General features: G+C 48.8%; 1 protein-coding gene across 1 annotated transcript in view; it reads left to right on the top strand.

Moving 5' to 3' along the window:
* Sema4d (semaphorin 4D) overlaps positions 1-20,601 on the top strand; it is a 31,334-nt gene that overhangs the window by 7,989 nt on the left and 2,744 nt on the right. Inside the window, exons 3-14 of the mRNA XM_035442972.1 lie at positions 1,395-1,540; positions 2,812-2,874; positions 4,518-4,616; positions 10,169-10,262; positions 11,481-11,594; positions 12,185-12,336; positions 13,399-13,571; positions 13,655-13,811; positions 14,740-14,962; positions 16,129-16,244; positions 19,537-19,709; positions 19,785-19,828. Coding sequence (XP_035298863.1) covers positions 1,395-1,540; positions 2,812-2,874; positions 4,518-4,616; positions 10,169-10,262; positions 11,481-11,594; positions 12,185-12,336; positions 13,399-13,571; positions 13,655-13,811; positions 14,740-14,962; positions 16,129-16,244; positions 19,537-19,709; positions 19,785-19,828 — 1,554 coding nt within the window. The remainder of the gene's footprint in view (positions 1-1,394; positions 1,541-2,811; positions 2,875-4,517; positions 4,617-10,168; positions 10,263-11,480; positions 11,595-12,184; positions 12,337-13,398; positions 13,572-13,654; positions 13,812-14,739; positions 14,963-16,128; positions 16,245-19,536; positions 19,710-19,784; positions 19,829-20,601) is intronic.

The raw sequence follows: 20,601 nt of genomic DNA, 5'->3' as shown, positions 1-20,601 counted from the left end.
TCTCTCTCTCTCTCTCTCTCTCTCTCTCTCTCTCTCTCTCGGTTTTTCGAGACAGGGTTTCTCTGTGTAGCTTTGGAGCCTATCCTGGCACTCGCTCTGGAGACCAGGTTGGTCTCGAACTCACAGAGATCTGCCTGCCTCTGCCTCCCGAGTGCTGGGATTAAAGGCGTGCGCCACCAATGCCTGGCTCTCTCTTAATTATTAACCCTTTTCTATAAATCTATGTATTCCCATGTGGTCTAGGCTTACCGGAGAACGCCTGGACCTGTTACTCCTTTCTCGGCTACATGGTGTCTCTTTTCCGCACCTCTCTGCCTACCTTACCCAGAATTCTCCTCATCTCCTAGTCCCGCCTATCTTCCTGCCTCTATTGGCCAAACAGTGTTTTATTCATCAACCAATAAGAGAAACATATATGCAGAAGGACATCCCCATCACAAAGGTCTCCAGGTCAGACTTCCAGGATGGGGCACACAGGCTTCACAGCATTCCAGGGAGGGAACAGTGTGAAGACAGAGGGCCGGGAAGCAAAGTGTAGTAAGAGTGCCCAGCTCTGAAGCCACCTGGACATGAGGAAATACTTGCTCGGAGGCAAATCCAGAACACTTACCGATGCCAGCTCATAATGCCAAGCTAAGCGCTCAGGGCTTACTTGGAACCCCCACACTCAGGAGGCAGAGGCAGGAGGGTTGTACGTTCCAGGCCAGCCCGGGCCACATAGTGAGACCCTGAGAAAACCAGGACTGCTCATGCCCCTAAAGCTGCTGCATGTACAAAAAGAGTGTCACTTGTCCCTGGAAGTTAGTGGTAATGGCTGGAAATTGTTTAGGTGAGAGAGATGTGTCCACCCATTCTGACTTTTTAAAAGGGGGTGATGGGGAAAGGACATGGGCCCTGCACATACCAGACAAATGCTATACCACTGAGCTACATCCTCAGCTCTAATCCTGGATTCTTGTTGTTGAGGGTTTGAAGTACAGCATTTATTTATTCCCTGAGTGGGAAGCTCCTGAACTATTACATTCTTTCTAAACCCAAAGTGGATGGTTAAAGACATATTATAGGGGGAGAGGGTAGACCAAGTATCTGGTCTGCAATGTGCCCGAAGCCCCCAGTATGAGGGGTTGGAACTCAACAGGACTGGGGACAGGGAGGTCGGTCGGGGTAGAGCCTAGGGATGCGCGCCAGCCTCAAGGCTCCAGCCATGGCCATCCCCTTTCTCATTTGGTGGATGCACTGAGGCTATCTGGGGTCCCGAGTACTACTCTGTGCTGGAGCAGTGTAACGCAGTGGCCCTATGACAAGTCTCTGCTGACACCAAGGTGAGACGGGTGCATGCGGGCTAAGCAGTGATTCCCTGGCCTTTGTTTTCCTTCCCTCCTCTGCGCCCACAGAGGTAGGTCTGGTGCAGTTTCACCAGCCAGGCATCTTTAACTATTCGGCCTTGCTGATGAGTGAGAACAAAGACACTCTGTACGTGGGGGCCCGGGAAGCTGTCTTCGCTTTGAATGCACTGAACATCTCTGAGAAGCAACATGAGGTAGGTGCTGCCACCTCCACCACTCACATCCAAATGGGGCTCCCTTGCGTTCCCACTAATATACATATCTGGCTCAGGACTCAAGCAAGCTCACCCCACCCAAGAAAAGTCTAGGCTGTTTCTATGTCAATCATTTCTATGTTTCAAATCATTTGTGTTGAATAGCACTCTACATCAGTCACCTTTAAAAGGACAAGAGAGAAACGGGCTGAAAATGACTAAAATTCATTATAATACAAGTATAAAACTGTCAAGAAATTAGGTTGAGAAAGGTGGAAGAGATGGCTCAGCAGGTAAGGCACATGCTGCCTTACACTCTGGACATGCATGGTAGGAAGAACCAACTCCCACAAGCTCTTCCAGAAGACCCAGGTTCAATTTCCAGCTCCCAAATGACAGCTAACAACTGTCTGTGGCTGTAAGATCTGACATCCTCACATACATAGACATACATGCAAGACCCAATACAGGCAAAACACCAATGCAAAAACAAAAATAAACAAAAAGAATCAGGCATTGATGGCGCACACCTTTAATCCCAGCACTTGGGAGGCAGAGGCAGGTGGATCTCTGTGAGTTCGAGGCCGGCCTGGTCTACAAAGGGAGTTCCAAGTCAGTCAGGGCTACACAGAGAAACCCTGTCTCCAAAATACAAAAGAACAGATGAAAGCCCCCACTTTTGGGTATAATTAAGTTGGTTACAGTTTTATTCTATGTGTGTGGGTGGGGTGGGGTGAGTCATAGGACAACCTTGAGTATCTTTGGGTGCTATCCATTTCTAAAATTTTATTGTATTGAGACATGGTCCCTCAACTGGTCTGGAGCTTGTCGAGTAGGCTGGTGGCCAGCAAGCCATAGGGACACTCATGTCTCTGCCTCTCCAGTATTGGGATTACCAGTGTACAGTGCCATACCTGGCCTTTTCACAGGGCTTCTAGGCATCAAATTCAGGTCCTTGTATTTAGCTACTGGCACCTCCCCCTAAATCATCTCCCCAGCCCTCTGCTGTTCTTTTGTAGCAAATCTGTCTGAAGGCGATGTTATCCTGCTAGTTAGGGGAGGTTGGTCACAGAATATCGGGAAGCCCTGGGGGTGACTCTGGTCTCAGCATCTGCCTGCTTCTGGAATCTCTTCCTGGTCTGACTTTATTCTGGCTGTGAACTCTGTGCTGAGTTGTGTTGTGTGCCTTCTGGTGGTGTTTGTTTTACCCAGCACTTCCTTTGCAGGGGAGGCTGTAGTGAACTGGGCTCTCATACATTCCTCCCTCACAGGTGTATTGGAAGGTCTCTGAAGACAAAAAAGCCAAGTGTGCAGAGAAGGGGAAATCAAAGCAGGTAATTGTGGGTTACAAAGAACCTGCATGCACATTTCTTAGGTATTTGGATTCTCTCAAGGACCAGGGCTTTTCTCTGCATGCCCACTGGGCATCTTGTGATTCTGCTGGGCTCAGTCCTGCAGTCTCAACACATCTGAACTGGTGCTCTCAGGGAAGGTCGTCAGCATTGGAGAAGCTTTTTCAAATGGCCTGGTATTGTGACTACAGAAGCTAATCTCTGCTGCCCACTAGTACCTGATGTAAAATTGACACCCATACACCCACACACACATGCACACACATTTCCAGGCTCTCCTGTACCCACTGATGCCTGAGAGGATACAGGGGTTTGGTTGGCTGTTTCGTTTGTTTGGTTTGGGGACTTGGGGTTTTCTATTTTTATACATCAGTGCGGTGCCAATTCAGGGAGACTGGGCTTGCACTCCCCCCCTCTCTGGAGCTCTGGGTACCCGCTTCTGCCTAGCCTGGTGCCCTATAGACATCTCAGATGTTCTTAGACCACGAGAACCGGGTTGTTCTGATGGTGGTCATGATGGCTGAGTGATGGCAGTTTATCAGTTGTTGGCTGATTTCAAAACAAAGATTAAGAATGTAATAACCCAGGCTGGAGAGATGGCTCAGCGGTTAAGAGCACCGACTGCTCTTCCAGAGGTCCTGAGTTCAATTCCCAGCAACCACATGGTGGCTCACAACCATCCCTTATGAGATCTGGTGCCCTCTTCTGGTGTGCAGATATACATGGAAGCAGAATGTTGTATACATAATAAATAAATAAAATCTTAAAAAAAAAAAAAGAATGTAATAACCCACTAATTTTTTTTTTTAACTTCCTTGGTTCAGTGCTAACCAAGCACTTTCACTGCGGTGCTCTCTCTAGCTGGTGGACAGGCAGTATGATCCTCCAGGCAATCTGTGTAGCTGAGTGAGCTGGTGTCTTGCTCTGCCACAGATGGGGGCCCACAATGAACCTGGTAGTAAGCCATCCTCTGAATGACTCCCCATCCATTTGAAAATAGTTGCTGCAAAAAAGAAAGAAAGAAAAAACAACTTTCCCGATTTGAGATAATTTCAGACTACAGTCCATATAATCTGAGCACCGTTCTCCTAAAATAGCACATGGGTTCCAAACTGTCATCTTTGTTTTCCTACTTGGCCCTCAGGGATGCACAGCTGGCTATACCCTCAGGTCTAGCCTTTCTCTCAAACTTTGCTAGTGGCTATTTCTAGTTCTGTGCTGGCGGGAGTGTAGGGTGGGTTCCCCAGGAGAGCAGAAGGAGTCTGAACATTGTCTGCTTTGGTGATATGGGCACCACAATGAATGGTGTGTTTAGCAAGGGTGAATCCATTGCCATCTGTTGTGGGTACCCCAGTACAATTTGAAGCCGGCTCTTGTTTGATCTTGGCTTTGTTTGGTCACTAGACACTGGCTGAGCATCTGTTAGGGACAGAGCTAAAGTTGTGCCTGGCACCTCAACTGCCCGTGGACCACAGAGGTCCACGTTGCAGAGCCTGGCTCCATGGGCATAGACAGACCAGCCTGAGCAAAGAAGAGGACAGGGCAGTGGGTGACTGGCCTTCACCATGTGGACATGGGGGTTCTCTGGTGGCTGCCTGTTGATTGTGTGTGTGTTTCCCTTGCAGACGGAATGCCTCAACTACATCCGAGTGCTGCAGCCACTCAGCACCATCTCCCTCTACGTGTGCGGGACTAATGCGTTCCAGCCCACCTGTGACCACCTGGTAAGACCACAGCACATCTCTTTTATCAGTGCTCACGTACCAGCCTGGCCAGTGATTAAAGCAGAGCCAGACTCCCCATTCTTTCTGCAAGCCCTATGGACCGAGAACTACACAGTCAGACTTCCTACAGCAAGCAGCCCTCAGCCCTGGTCCTCATGACCAGTGCCTGTGTGTTACAGCGGATAATCTATAGCAGCCATACTTTCATTTTGGGATGAGTGAACGTATGGCGTACACGGCAAGACAATGAAAAAGAATAATTACCGAGAGATAGATAGATAGTCAAAACATCACACTGGGTGCTCAAAATGCCTGGCAGACATCAAGAAGGTCTCATTAAGGCAATCTGTTGGAGTTCCCAATAGACAGCAGTGTCCACTTGGACGAGGCTTCTGAATAAAAGAACAAATGGCAAGAGAGATGACATCATCAGATCAGGAGCTAACAAACTGAGGAAGTCGAGGCAATCAGCTGGAGCCGTCTCCATGGCTGAGCTTTTGCTGCTCCCCCACCACCACCACCACTGTGGGCACTTTTATATCATGAGATAAAAGAAGAAAAATACTAACCTCTTTTGCAAATGGTTCACCTTCTAGCTGCTCTCAAGGGCACAGTGTTCTTACTCTCGGGTTCTTTGCTGTTTTCTCCTCCCGGTCACAGAGTTAGAGGGCAGCCCACGAGGCCTTGGAGGACACTTTTTGAAAAACACGCTTAGGTCTGAAATGCGGGAGGTGTGGCCCTGCTCCCAGAGCCAGCTTCCTCTATGCACTCGAACAATACATGAGATTTAAACATAATGTATATTGCAAATCACTCATGTTTGCCCTTGCTGTGACTGAATACTTAAGGGAGGAAAGGCTTACTTGGTTCGTACTTTAAGCGTATAGAAGGCACCTCAGCAAAACAGAATGCAGAGCTGGGACAAGAGGTAGGGCTGGTCCCCAGAAACCCACTTCCTCTGGTAAGTCTCACTTCTTCAACCTCCCCCAGATAGTGCCACCTGGAAACAAACCCTTGAGCCCATGGGAGACATTTCACAAATAAACCATAACAAATAAGAAACATACGATATGGTTTTCCTCTCTTGACTGGGCATAGGTCCAAAATCTCCACTGGATGCCAAACAAAACCTTGGCTCTTACCAAATCTTATATTGTGTATCTGATAACCACACGGCGCAGCATTCTAGGAAGGGTAGCATGTACCATGTGGGTCTGCTGAATATGGGTGAGTAACTCTCTGGTAGGGCAGGGCAAGGCAGGGAGGCAGGAGACTTAGTTCATCGCTCTGCTGCAGTTGGCTGCAGATGACTGGAACCACGCATGGGGGAAGACTCCAGAAATGAAAAGCTCTATTCACCTAAACCCTCAATTAGCTGAAATTTAAAACCTCTTCCCAGTTATAGTTCAGTTAGAGGCTAGACTTATTCAAGAGATGTTGGGTTTTGATTTCTAGCACCACACATATACTTAGTTAAACACCCATCACATACGAATCCATCATACATACAACTTTCTCTCTCTCTCTCTCTCTCTCTCTCTCTCTCTCTCTCTCTCTCTCTCTCTCTCTCTCACACACACACACACACACACACACACACACACACACAGAGGCAGTCGGAGATCTAACCAGACAACACACAGACTCATTTTGGAAATTCACTTAGGCAGCTAGGTGTAGAGAGGCAAACTAGAAATCCCCAGCACTTTTGTGAGGCTCCTGAGTATGAGGTCAGCCTGGATTATAAGATAAAGCTCAAAAGATTCTCTCAAAAGAAAAAAAAGATGAAGAGAGAATGAAGAAACTGAATACTTATATAGCTGTCTTGGGTGAGAACCACTGCCCAGGGTTACCCAGCCGACTGTATTCTCCGATGCAAACAAAATTGGAGCTGTGTGTGTGTGTGTGTGTGTGTGTGTGTGTGTGTGTGTGTGTGTGTGTGTGTGTGTGTGTGTGTGTCGTTCTATATGTATGGTGTATATGCATGTGGTGGGTGTTCTGGAATGTCAAGGCTCTTAGTCCTCCAAGATAGACATCTTAAGTAGAAAACAAGAAAAGCAAATGGAAACAGGAGGAGGAAAAGAAGAGCGGTGTTGTAGAGGCATTTTCACCTTGGCGCCTCCTGGCTAAACCCTGATTGGTCTAGTTGGAAGCCTCAGGACTATTGCTTACACTCCAGAGCAGTACCTGGGCATGAGGTGTGGAGATAGAATGCTTGTTTTAAAAGTAGACTAGGAAACTTGTGAAACTTTTAATTAAAAAGAAAAACAACTCAAACCTACAGCAGAGTCCATCCCTGTGGTACATCTGGACCACACTGTATTTTTTTTTAAAGGTTTATTTATTGTGTATACAGCATTCTATCTGCATATATGCTTCCACGCCAGAAGATGGCACCAGATCTAATTATAGTTGTGAGCCACCATGTGGTTGCTGGGAATTGAACTCAGGACCTCTGGGATAGCAGCTGGTGCTCTTAACCTCTGAGCCATCTCTCCAGCCCCCACACACTGTGTATTATGTGTCATTTTGTGCATATGATTGGTTGTATGCATTTGTAATTGTGTGAGCACGTGTGCACTTGATAAAGTATGATCCTTGGTTCCCATAGGCCCTTTTGCAAGCATCTTTTAAGAATGGGGACATCTGGCTGGGCAGTAGTTTTCATAGTACAGCACGAGGGGCAAACTCAGCAAGTAGACAGAGCTTAGTCAGTTTTATGAGGGGAGGGGAGGGAGTGGGGAAAGGTGGGGGGAGGAGGGGAGAGACCTGCCTTTTTCCTCCTGAGAAGTGGCAGAAAAAGAGCAGGAATGGGCGGAGCTTGTCTCTTAAAGGGGCCTTTTGTGCCTGCTTACAGACTAGTAGTGACATAGCAGTCATAGGACCCTCGGCTGGCCAGGGTACTGCCTGAGTGCCTCCTGCCTGGTGACAGAGGGCAGGACAGCATAATGCCTGAATCCTAGCAAAGTGACGTGTGCCTTTAATTCTAGCACTCTGGAGGCAGAGGCAGGTGAATCTCTGAGTTTGAAGCCATCCTGGACTAGACAGAGTTCCAGGACAGCCAGGGCTACACAGAGAAACTCTGTCTCAGAAAAAAAAAAAAAGACATTTTCCTTCACAACTGATTTCATCGTTGTAGCCAAGAAAGCACAGTGATTGCCAGTACCCTCCATCTTCCTTCCCTGTCCAGTAGCTCAGAGTAGGCATAGCCCAGTGGCCTCCAGACATCCCTGTGAGGTGTGATGACAGATGTGTCTTATCTAATGGGCCACACTGTCGCCCTAGCTCACACTTCCTAACCTGACCAGTGGCCTTTATTGTTTTCACTGGCCGGTTGGTCATTGCAGCCATTCTTACACTGTGAGGCCCTCTGTGCTTGCTGGCCTGTGGCTTCCAGCCAGCTGTCTGGCAGGGCTGGTAGCTCCTGACTAGTGGGCAGCACTGCTCCTCAGCCTCTCCAGGCTGTTAAGTGTACAGTGCCTGCCCACTTTGATGTCCCAACACTCCTGGAGACTGGCAGGTTGCCCTTTGAGGTGGCTCCTGTCTCTTAACTCTTTGGCTTGTATTATTCATCTGCTATCCTCTTCTGTCTTTGTCTGTAAGCCTTTTTTATGTGCAGAAGTGGAAATACCTCATCGCCGTTTTGTGGGCATTTCCCTTAGTTTGTCACTTGACATTTAATTGTGTCTCATTTTTCCCTATATGAGAACTGATTCATTTTGTGTTAACGTTTGCATGTATCTGTTTTTTTCTTTGTATGGTGTCCCGTTTCTTGCTTGCTTTATGTTTGCCAGCTTGACCGAGGCTAGAGTTTTCTGAGAAGAGGGAACCATGGTTGAGAAAATGCCTCCCCAAGATTGGCCTGTAGGCAAACCTCGAGGGTGTTTTCTTATTAGTGGTTGATGTGGGAGGGCTCAGACCACTGTGGGGGTTAGAGAAAGCAGGCTGAGCGAGTCTTGAGGAGCAAGCCAGTAAGCAGCATTCCTCCACAGCCTCTGCTTTAGTTCCTTGCCTCCCGATTGCTGCCTTGAGTTCTTGACTTGACTTCCCTGATTGGTGGACTGTAAACTTTGGGCTGAAATAAACCGGGTCCTCCCCACGGTGCTTTGGTCATGGTGTTTGCCACAGCAGGGGAAAGCTATGACTCAGGAAAGAGGTTTTCTTGTCAGGTGGGGAGAGACTGTCTCAAGGCTGTGTGACTGACTGACTGACTGACTGACTGACTGACTGACTGACTGCCTGCCATGAGCACACTCCCCCAAACATGGACAAGCACCAAACATGCTGTGTCCTTCCACAATGTCAGACTTTATTCAATAACAATAAATTCTTAAGGTTTAGTGGTTTTAGTAACATCAGTTTGCCATGTCATCTCACCCACCTTGGTGATCTGGCCGAGGCAAATGCAGGCTCTTTTATTTCAATCTTTGGTTTGTTTGAGACAGGGTTTCTCTGTGTAGTCCTGGCTACCCTGGAACTCTCTTTGTAGACCAGGCTGACCTCCAACTTAAGAGATGCACCTCTGCCTCTTGAGTGCTGGGATTAATTAAAGTCATGCACCACCACTGTCTGCTTTTATTTGAATCCTAGTTAGTAATGTTAGCTATCATATTACACAGCCCATGGCAAATGTATGTGTATGGTGTATACATGGCTATAGGATGACTACAGGCTAAAGAGCCTGCGGTGTCAGAATTGGGCTCAGAGTCAGTGTTGATTTCAAATGAGACCAGTGCTGGGAAGGAGCTGCTGCAACCAAGTGTTTGAGAGCACAGCTGTGCAGACCAGCTCCAAGGGACACATCAGGTGTCCGTCCATACTTTGGTGTGGGGCCATCTGTCCCAGTGTTAGATGTCCATTGCTTTCTGGGCCCAGATGAGGAAGTCACACCTTCTCCTTGGTCTTTTAATTCCTGGGCCTGCTTTCCCAGGCATCCTTAACACAGCCATGTGTTCTGACACTCTCCACTTCCTCTGATGAGTTCACAGGGTTGCTCCCCTTTTATTGCCAGGAATAAGTTGTTTCTCAGTTGTTTTGGGTGGATGGTGTGGTTTATAGGTCCACCCAGGGCCCTACTCATCTTTTTTCCTAAAGTGGGATCAAAATTGTAAAGTGGAACCTCCTAGGGCAAGGCACAGCCTAGAAAGCACTGTTTATTCAATATGGGGCAGCTCAGAGCACAGCTAGCCTGATCCCGGTATGGCCCATGTTGTGTAGTGCGCTTGGTTTCACCTTTAGTAATCAGAATGGATCTTCCTGGAGCTGCTGGTACTGCATGAACAGAGGGGAGGAGTCTGTGGTTTTTGGTTTGGTTTTTGTTGCCCATTTCCTCGGTGTGTGGTTGAGCAAGCTGAGACTGTGATCCTGCATGTCCCAGGCTCTGTCATACACTTGAGGTGTCACTGCTCCCAGGGCAGGAACCACGTGGGTCAGGGCCCATTTGCTCCACAGTTTTTTGGTCTTCTCAAACTAAGAGATCTGTAGCATTAAATGGTGCAAGAACATGTCCTTAGCACCCAAAGGTCAGGTGTTTTCTTTTTGTTCCATGGTAGAACTTGACATCCTTCGAGTTTCTGGGAAAAAATGAAGATGGCAAAGGAAGATGCCCTTTCGACCCTGCCCATAGCTACACGTCAATCATGGTTGGTGAGTCCTACCTCTGGGGCTCCTTCACTTTCTTGAGTTTATGGTGGTGTGTGATGTTCCCATCTGGGACACCCGGCTCTTCCCTCAGTTCTGTCTTCCTTGGCTTCATTTTGACACTAGCTTCTTTCACAGAAGGTGAGCATCCCACTGCACAGACCCCTCAGTAAGAGCTTTTGAGTTCATCATTCAGAGGGAAACTAGGTCCCCACTGCAGCAACACATGGTTCTGTCAGTCATTGTCACGGCCCAGGATGCTCCTGCAGCTTCGTGACTCCTACACCCCAGGATGCTCCTGGGGCTGTGTTCCTCGTGCTGTGGTCTTGCACGTCTGACATGAATGGGCACACGCTGTTGTACAGACAGTTCATCTTGGGATCTCTCAGCCAGTGTGAGGGCTCCATCTTCACCATCAATGTACAATATCCAGTGAACTTTGAGATGTTCAGTGCTGTATTAGAAAACAGGCATCCTGGGCTGGAGAGATGGCTCAGAGGTTAAGAGCACTGACTGCTCTTCCAGAGGTCCTGAGTTCAATTCCCAGCAACCACACGGTGGCTCACAACCATCTGTTATGAGATCCGGTGCCCTCTTCTGGTGTGCAGATATACATGGAAGCAGCATGTTGTATACATAATAAATAAATAAAATCTTTTTAAAAATTAAAAAAAAAAAGAAAACAGGCATCATAAGAGATGGCGCGTCTGTGCAGCTGTAGGCTGAGGCACATGTTCACAGTGTATTCAGAGTGGGGGAGGCTAAACCGTGCTGCCTGGCACTGTAGGTACCTAAACATCTCTTTTGACTTAAAGTGCTTTCTACTTAGGATGGCTTTCCGGGGTGTCAAACACTAAGGAGTGTCTGTTTTAGCTGTGGGAATTCTCATTTGCGATTAGCTATTACCCTTTAACCTAGAAAAAAACACAATTAAAGCTGATGACTGTGGTTCTTCTGGCAGAAGAAAAGATGTTGATGCAGGAAGCAGAAATGCATGTTACAGAAGTCAAGGAGCCCCCTTTCTGCAAGGAATCAATGAGGCTATAAATAGATTAGGGTAGCGTGGTATGTACGGTACCCTGGTGGAGGTGGAAGCATGAGGCTTGCTTTTAGGTCATCCTGGGCTAATGTCGAGATCTTGTGTTAAACAGTTGTCCCCAGCCCCCACCACAGGCAGAAGGACTGATTGGATTCCCCCTCTCTACTCCGTTTCCACCACTGCAGGGGGAGAGCTCTACTCTGGGACATCGTATAATTTCTTGGGCAGCGAACCCATCATCTCTCGAAACTCTTCCCACAGTCCCCTGAGGACAGAGTATGCCATCCCATGGCTGAATGGTAAGAAGTGTGTGCTGCTAGCCTCATGGGTGTACCGTTTCATCTTTCCTCTGGCTGTCCGCAGACCATGGGGAGGGGACGGGGCTGTGGCTCATGTCAGATCCTAGGCAGTAGAAAAATCTTTAGACTGCTCAAGACCCACACTGGAGTAGCTGTCTTGCTCTCTGCCAACAGCATTGTTTTAAATCTGCTTCCATCACACCCCTCCTCCTAGCCCGCCCCCACCCCAAAAGTTTGGGAATCTTTTATGAAGCTCTGATGGGAAGTTGAGAAAGCAGACATAGGGTTTGGGCTGTGGTGCAGTTTCTGGTGTGACCTGAAAAACGGAGTCTCTGGGGTCTTGTTTAAGTTTACTCTCTGGCCCCACCTGGCCTCCTCTGTGGCACCATTGGTGTACCTCGCTGCAGCCTCAGAGGCGTCATCTAGGCCTAGAGTGTATGAGTGTGACCTGTGCACACTATAGATGTCCTCGAAGGGAAGCCTCCGGTCCCCAAGGCTGCCCTGGCCAGCCTGTGACACCATGGGGAGCTGGTAGACAGGTGGCAAGGTGGCTTTGTATACAGGGACGATCCTGCGGTGTCACTTTGCAGAGCCTAGCTTCGTCTTTTCGGATGTGATCCAGAAAAGCCCGGATGGTACAGAGGGTGACGATGACAAGGTCTACTTTTTCTTCACGGAGGTATCTGTGGAGTACGAGTTTGTTTTCAAGTTGATGATCCCACGAGTTGCCAGGGTGTGCAAGGTGAGTACTCCCCCCCAACACACACCAGTTCCCTCCCATAGTCCCGGGCAGATTCCTATCTCTGTAATTACAGCAGTAGCCTTCGGATGGAAACCCTTGTGATGAGGCTTTAATGTACAATTGAGGCACAGTAAGAGACTAAAGAACGACTAGTGATTGAAGTGATAGAGCTGTGTGGGTGGTTTCTCTCTTAAGACTCTATGAAGATTGGAAGATGGTGTTGTGGTTAAAATTCTTGCCACAAAAGCAAAATGACCAGAGTTCTAATCTCCAGAACCCACGTAAATGCTGGGTGGACCCCTGGAATCCCAGCCTGGAGCAAGCCTGCTATTGGGGCTGCCCTCATCAGCAAGCTCTGAGTTTGATTTAGAGACCTCGTCTCAAAGAATAAGGTGGAGGATTTCTGATTTCACCCTGAGGCCTCCAAATGCACCCACGCATGAGCACCTGTATAGAGGCGTCCCACACGTACATAACCGTGGAAGGACAAAAGCTAAAGGGGGAAGAGTCAAATGGAGTATTAACACTTTCAATGCCTGATTAACGAGGGGTAGAAATTGCAGGAAACATGACCATGGAGGGAGCCAGTTGTGTTTCTCTCCAGCCTGGGTCATGTGCAGCTCATGACCCTTTCTCAGTCATTGGCTCACTGTAAAGGATTAAAGTGCCCTAGAACTTTTTCTAGAATGGGGCAGGCAGAGGGGAAGTGAGAGGGTCTCTCAGTGGTACAACCACACGTTCCCCTGAGATGATCTACAGGGTCCGAGGTCTGTGATAGGAAGGAGGCCACCCATCACTAGTCTAACTCTTAAGTGCTCCTTCATGGGTCACAGCTCGGAAAGCTGCAGGAGCCAAGGCCAGTGTCACCTGTGTGACTCTTGGGGTGACAGATGTGGTTGTTTTGGTTGTCATTGCATGTGCCTGTCTATTTTGTATTCTGTGACAGAACTGTCTACAGCAGACTTGGGCTGACCTGGTGGGTGGGGGCATATGGACTGGCTGGCTGCTCTTGTGGCTGGGCGTCTGTGCTGCCCCTACCACACACTGTCTCTGGCATTCCAGGGGGACCAGGGCGGCCTTCGGACTTTGCAAAAGAAGTGGACCTCCTTCCTAAAAGCCAGGCTGATCTGTTCCAGGCCAGACAGTGGCCTGGTCTTCAACATACTGCAGGATGTCTTCGTGCTGAGGGCCCCAGGCCTCGAGGCTGTGTTCTATGCAGTCTTCACCCCACAGTTGTGAGTTAGTTCCCTTGACAGTTGTGGCCTGCCCACCCTGGCGACCTGCTGCCCTCCTGACACTCGTGGCTTCCCCTCCACAGGAACAATGTGGGTCTGTCAGCGGTTTGTGCCTATTCGCTGGCCACGGTGGAGGCCGTCTTCTCCCGTGGAAAATACATGCAGAGTGCCACGGTGGAGCAATCTCACACCAAGTGGGTGCGCTACAATGGCCCGGTGCCCACTCCGCGGCCTGGAGCGGTAAGCAGGGTCCCGGGCTGCAGATTTATCTTCCCCTTGGGCCTCAAGGACCCAAGCATGAGACCACAGATCCCAGAGCCTCCATGCAGCAGGTTACATGGCAACCGTAGTCTCCACACTGGGCTGAGTGGCTGCAGGATATGCTTGTTCCTTTTCTGATCTCTTCCATATGTTGAGTCTCACCACATGCTGCCCAAATGAGAGCATGTACCACTGGCCTGGGCTCTTTTGAGAAATTGACATTGCACAATGGCAGGCTCCTCACTCCATTTTCTGTTTCCTACAAAGAAACCTCGTTTGTCAGCAGGGCCTAAGCTGTGTCCTGAGGCAGTCTGTCCATTAGACAAGGGGAGTCTCACTCTGTCCTCTGGAATATAGTAAATTTAAAGTAAAGGAAATTCTAGGGTTGCCTGCACATTGTTGCCAGGTGGTGAGTGGGTGTGTGGGGTGGCTTTTGGATGGTGCCCTGTCTGGCTCTTGAGGCTCTCCCCAGAAACAGCTTCTCTGTGGGTGTCTGGCCTGGCTCCCCAGTTATTCTGGTATGCATACTGTGTTCAGTGAAATGTGGCTAGGGAGCTGGGACCCCCCCAAAAAAAAAATCTTTCCAGCCTTTATTTCTTTTGCGCTGCTTAGAATTTAAATCCCCCCCTCTATCTCTGTGTGTGTGTGTGTGTGCATGCACATGCTCACATGTGTCTGTTAAACAATATTTAACATGCTTTCTTCTCATAGGAAAGCTATGAGAAGTTTGCTGTTATCATTGATAACTAATTCCTCCACTGATCCTAAGACAATATATCATTTAAACCACAGCTTCTGTCACAGGGGAGGTCACCTCTTTGGAGAAGTGTCATTGTGGCCCTCCAGGGCTCTTCTGTGCTCCGTTGAAGCCCAGGGGGCATCTTACCACAGTGCTTTTGCTCCACAGTGCATCGACACTGAGGCTCGGGCAGCCAACTATACCAGCTCTCTGAACCTTCCAGACAAAACGCTGCAGTTTGTCAAAGACCACCCTTTGATGGACGACTCTGTGACCCCGATAGACAACAGGCCCAAGCTAATAAAAAAAGATGTCAACTACACCCAGATAGTGGTAGACAGGACCCAGGCCCTGGATGGGACCTTCTACGATGTCATGTTTATCAGCACAGGTGGGTTCCTTGGGAAGATTGGGAAATTCACTTAGTCATTTGTGGGCAGATCTGGTATCTTCAGGTGCCCGAGAGGTTTTTGACAGCATGACGGGATTTCTAAGACATCACTGCACCTGGGATTCTGAGACTTTGGCTATCATCAGCAGGCACCTGGGGCACTTGCAGGCAAGTCCTGGCCTGTACCTTGGCTGCAGCGGAATAAAATAATCCCTGCTGCCGTGGGACCAGTGTGACTGGCCTGGTATTTCCTAACTGATAGCAGAAGACCCTGCCCCCTTCTAAGAAGAGCCAGGCTCGGTCCCTCCCTGATCTGCCTCAGGAGGCACAACCAGGGACAAGTCTTCTGGGTGGCGGTGGAGAGGTGGAGCATGGCAGCTGGCCGCGCCCCAGGCGCCACTTCCCAGGTGAACATTTTGCTTTCGCTTGGCCGCCTGAGCTCCTAACCTCACCTGAAGGGCCAGTGGAGTGCAACAGCTGCCTTCCAGTGAGCCTGACTGAGATGTCAGGATGTGACCTTATTGATGAAGGTCGTTGGAATCCACCTTGGGGTCTGGGTGGTGCTTTATAGAAAAACTGGAGTTCTTATAATTTGAGCTCCTAATTATTTATTTTGCCAAATGCTGCTCTCCACGTCTAAACAAAGGCACCCTCACTGAGGGAATGACTTGAGTATGCAAAAGTCTGAGTGGTTGCCATCAAGGTTGGAGTCTCTCATAGTTTCACCCTGACCAAAAGCAACTTAAAGGAAGAGGGTTTATTTGGCTTATATTGTAGGTTATAGTCCGTCGTTTCAGGGAAGTCAGTCAGGAACTTGAGACCTAGTCCACATCACATTTATAGTCAAGAGCACAGAGAAAGGAATGCACCCATACTTCCTGCTTGCTGGGTTGCCTGTGCTTAGCTAGCTAGCTTTCTTCACTTACATAGGCCAGGACCACCTGTCATGGGGGTGGTGCCATCCACAGCGGGTTAGGTCTCCCCACAACAGTCAATAGTCAAGACAGCCCTCCACAGACACTGCTACAGGCTAAACTGATCTAGGCAGTTCCTCTGCCAAGGCTCTTTCCAGGGAATTCTAGGTTGCAATAAGTTGACACTTAACACTAACCAGGGTGACATCCTTGGCATTTCCCTCCTTGCTGACCTGGGTTTTGACCTTGTAGACCGGGGAGCTCTGCACAAAGCTGTCATCCTTGGGAAAGAGGTGCATGTTGTCGAGGAGACCCAACTCTTCCAGGACTCTGAGCCGGTCCAAACTCTGCTGCTGTCATCAAAGAAGGTAACGTGGTCTGCAGGCAGGCCCACTCTGGTGGTTGTCTCACTTAGTAGCTTCTCCGTGATTAGGACTGGCGAGGATGGCTTCTCAGGGTTTGGTGCCTCTGGCCCCACGTGCTGGCCTTTGGACTCTCACAGTATCCTTCCATAGGATCTACAGCTTGGGAAGGGAGCATGGCAGAGCCAAGGAGGTTGAATATATTAAGCCCACTAGAGCAGGTGGCTGGTACTTTTGGGTTGTCCCTAACCTGGGGAAATATGCCTCGAGCCTGACAGAGTATAGACTGTGCTGTTGGGACATGATACTGTTGCTAATTTGTAATAAGAAATAACAGGTCACTCTATAGAGCTCTTCTTCTGGAAGGCTTTGCAGGCTAGAGCCTTAGCCCAAGGTGCTCAGTTTTGTACTGTGGCCCCCATGAGCCATAGAAACACATAGGTGGGGCTGGAGAGATGGCTCAGTGATTAAGAGCACTGACTGTGTTTCTAGGAGACCCGGGTTCAATTCCCAGCACCCATATGGCAGCTCATAACTGTAACTCTAGTTCCAGGGGATCTGACACCTTCACACAGACATATATGCAGCCAAAAAGACCAATGCACATGAAATAGAAATAAATTATTTAAAAAAAAAACAAAACACATAGGTGACCAAAGCAGCCTTTGAAAAGCCAAGCTATGCATTGCCTGAAGTTTTCATAGATCACAGAGCACTAATTTTGAAATGTATTTTCAAGCAGTTAAAAATGTAAAGCTCTACTGGGTAAAGTAGTACATGCCTTTAATTCTAGCACTCTGGAGGCAGAGGCAGGTGAATCTCTGTGAGTTCAAGGCCAGCCAGGTCTACATAGTATGTTCCAAGACAGAGAGATCCTGTCTCAAAAATAAATATTTTTTTTTTAGAGCCCCTGAGAAGGGTGTGGTACTTCACACCTGTCCCAGGTCTTGGGAGGTGGAGGCAGGAGAATCAGGAGTTCAAGGCTAGCCTTAGCAATATAGCAAAGTCAAGACTGGCCTGAGCCAAGTGAGACCGCACTACAAAAATAAAAAGAGGTGTGAAGTCCTTTGTTGGTGGACTGGATAGAAATGGTCTGGTTACTAGATGCAGTCCACTGGCTGGAACTTGCTGTTCTTTTTCCGCTGGCCTCGGGAAACGGGGCCACCACGTTTTACAGCTAGGTTAGGGCAGTGAGGGGCAGAACGTGAGCTGTCCCCAGATCTCTGCTGTGCTATGTGTTGCTAAGTGACCCTGGGCTTCATTGTATGCTCCTCATAAGGTGCCCTGTGTGTGTTTGTAAGCTTTTCGTTAATGTGACTGTTGTGAGGGCATGTGAGCCTCCTAAGTGCTGAGGACGGGGTTTGAGCAGCACAGGACCCAGGGAAAACCAGGAGCAGGACAGCATCTCCCTGCTAACAGATATCACCTGCCCTGCTTCATGTCTGCTGGCCAAAGGTGCTCTCCTCTCCTTGCCAGGACTCTGGTGTGACCCACTAAGAGATGGGTCCTGGGCCACCCTTTTGGCTTGAGGTGCCAGTGCTAACTTCTTGCCTGTTCTCTTGTCTCTGAGGCCTGACTGTGACACAGCTGAACTCTGTGGCCTTGTGTACCCTTTCCCTATGGGGGGTGCACATCTGTATGCTCCGTATTTGTGATTCAATCCGCTTTAGGGAGCTAGCCACCGCAGATACCGAGGGAAAATCAATCACTTACTTGTGTGCTGAACTTCGACCAGCACCAGGTGGGCTCCTGGACCTGGCCTGCAGCCAGTGATATGACATGTCCCCATCCTGAAAGTCAGCCTGGCAGGTACTGAGCTCTGTGTGGCTAACTGGAGCACTGAGGCTGATTTTGTGGCTCTTCCATCACAAATACAGGCAAGCAGAAAGCACATGACAGTGTCTCCTGCTGGGTGAAATTTGCTGGCTTTCTGTTTGCTCTTTGCAAGGTGTTGATAGGTGTGGTCACACTGGCATGCTGGATTCAGAAATGAATGATAAGGATATGTCTTTATCACTGGTGCCTACTTTCTTGCACAAGGACTGGCATTTGAAGACTGTGTCCTATGGCTTCCAGCTATAGTGCTGTGTCACCTACAGTGAGTCCAGGAGAGCAGTGGGGTGTCAAGTTGGGAGTGGGAGGCGCTGAAGAAGACTCTTGTGAATTTTCTCAAGACACAAATAAAAGTCTCTTCACCCCAGGTGAAGGCACCATGGACAGACTAGTCTAGCTCAGTGAGCTAGAGTTTGGGGCAGTTACCTACAAGGTATGAATGAGGGATTATTTACAAGAGTGTGGGTGACTCAGAGGCAGCAGCTTCAACAAACAGGCTACTCTAGCATAAGTGGCATTCACAGAAGCTGCATCCATGGAGCTTCCCGCACAGCTAGCAGGCAGCTCAACAGGGCAGAGAGTCTCTTCTAACCAGCGGTTGTTTAGTGCTTATATAACCTTGGGGAAGGGGACCTTGTGAATCTAATAACTTTTTGAGCTTAAGTTTCCTTTAGTTTCTGAGGCTTGTGAGCCTTCCTCTACCCTCTAGGAGTGTTTTAGTCAGGGGAAATAGGGATAGAATTGCCTTTTCTCAGGAGAGAGGCTGATACAGAAATGTAATGCACTCGGCCCCAAGTCCAGCCTCAGATATGGGAGGGTGGCATGTCAGTTCCCAGGCCCTGTAGCTCCTCAGGTGGTGTTTGAGTTCTCCTAGGACACAGAATACCTGCCTGTATTTTTGTACAAGATTTCTGCCTTAGTTTGCTTTTCTGTTGCTGTGATAATCGACTTTGACCAAAATCAACTTGGAGAGAAAAGGTTTGTTTCAGCTTACACTCCCATCATTGAGGGAAGCTCGGACAGAGGGACTGGAGGCAGGAACTGAGGCAGAAACCATGTTGGAAACTGCTTACTGGCTTGCCCTCTGGTGTCTGCTTCGCTACTATCTTATAACGCCCAGGGCTACCTGCTCGAGGATGGCATCACCCACAGAGGGCTGAACCTGCCTCCATTAATTAGCAAATAAGAAAATGGCCCACAGACATGTCCACAGGCCAATCTGATATAAGCAATTTCTCAACTCCAAGTCCCTCCTCCCAGGTGTGTCAAGTTGACATTAAAACTGATCAGGACACTGTTGCTTAGGTCTTGGTGGTCAGGCCTTGTGGCCTATTCTGAGCCAGGGAGCCCTTCCCTCCATGTGGTGCTTGAATGCACCAGGCCTTCCCCAGAGTTGATAGAGAAGCTAGCAGCCCCACCAGTGCCGTAGTCCTCCTTACACCAGCTGTTTGTCTCCTGTTCACAGGGGAAGAGGTTTGTCTATGCTGGCTCCAACTCAGGTGTGGTCCAGGCTCCCTTGGCCTTCTGCAGACAGCACAGTAGCTGTGAGGACTGTGTGCTGGCACGGGACCCCTACTGCGCCTGGAGCCCGGCCGCCAAGGCCTGTGTCACCTTGCACCAGGCAGTGGGCTCCAGCAGGTATGATACGGGTGAGATTGTGTGTGTGTGCCCTGTGCACAAGCTGGAGAGTCATGTGTGCCTGTTTTCTCACAGGGGCTGGATTCAGGAGATGAGTGGTGACACGTCCTCGTGCCTGGGTGAGTTGGTCTCCTTTGCTTCCTGATCAGGATGCCGAAGTTCCTGGTGTTTCCATTCCACAGTGTTAGTGTGTGTTTTGTTTTCTTCCTTCCTGTCTGAACAGAGGTCGAGTGGTATGCAGCAGACCTGTGACCTATCCAGAAACAGTTCTCCGAGCCACACTGGGTACATCGGGTCACTGGGAAACATGCCCCATCCCAAGCTCCTCTGTCCGCTTAGCCCAAATCTAAAAACAGTGATTCAGGAACATTGTGGTACAGTGTCATGGTTCAAGGAGACAGTCTTACACTAGAAAGGGTAGTTTCTTATGTAAAATATCATTTAAAGTATTTTAAGGCTAGGGAGATGGCTCAGTTTGTAGGACTTGAGTTTGATCCCCAGAATCCATGTAATACAGCTGGCATGGTGGTTCATGTTTGTGATCCCAGCCCTAAGGAGGGTAAGACAGGTGGACACCTGGAACTTGTAGCCCCAGACAGCCTAGCTGACTCAGCAATTGCCAGACAATTGAGAGACCCCATCTCCAAAAAGGAAGGTAACTGTTACCTGAGGGATAAATGACACTCAGTAGATTTCTGGCCTCTATGTATAAACACACATTTGCACACAGAAAATTGTATGAAATTCCTTTCAGGCTATATGTATGAAATCTTATGTTTAGATTTTGGTCCTCTTCCAAAGATAGCCATCTTGTTTTATATATGCAAATATCCCAATCCCCAAACTTTTTCCATCTCTGGTATTTCAGACAAAAGACACAGCTTTAATTAGT

The sequence above is a fragment of the Cricetulus griseus genome, chromosome 3 (genome assembly GCF_003668045.3).
Source record: "Cricetulus griseus strain 17A/GY chromosome 3, alternate assembly CriGri-PICRH-1.0, whole genome shotgun sequence".
Classification (NCBI taxonomy): domain Eukaryota; kingdom Metazoa; phylum Chordata; class Mammalia; order Rodentia; family Cricetidae; genus Cricetulus; species Cricetulus griseus.
Note: the sequence above shows the minus strand (reverse complement) of the source record. Positions and strands in the feature narration are given on the sequence as shown.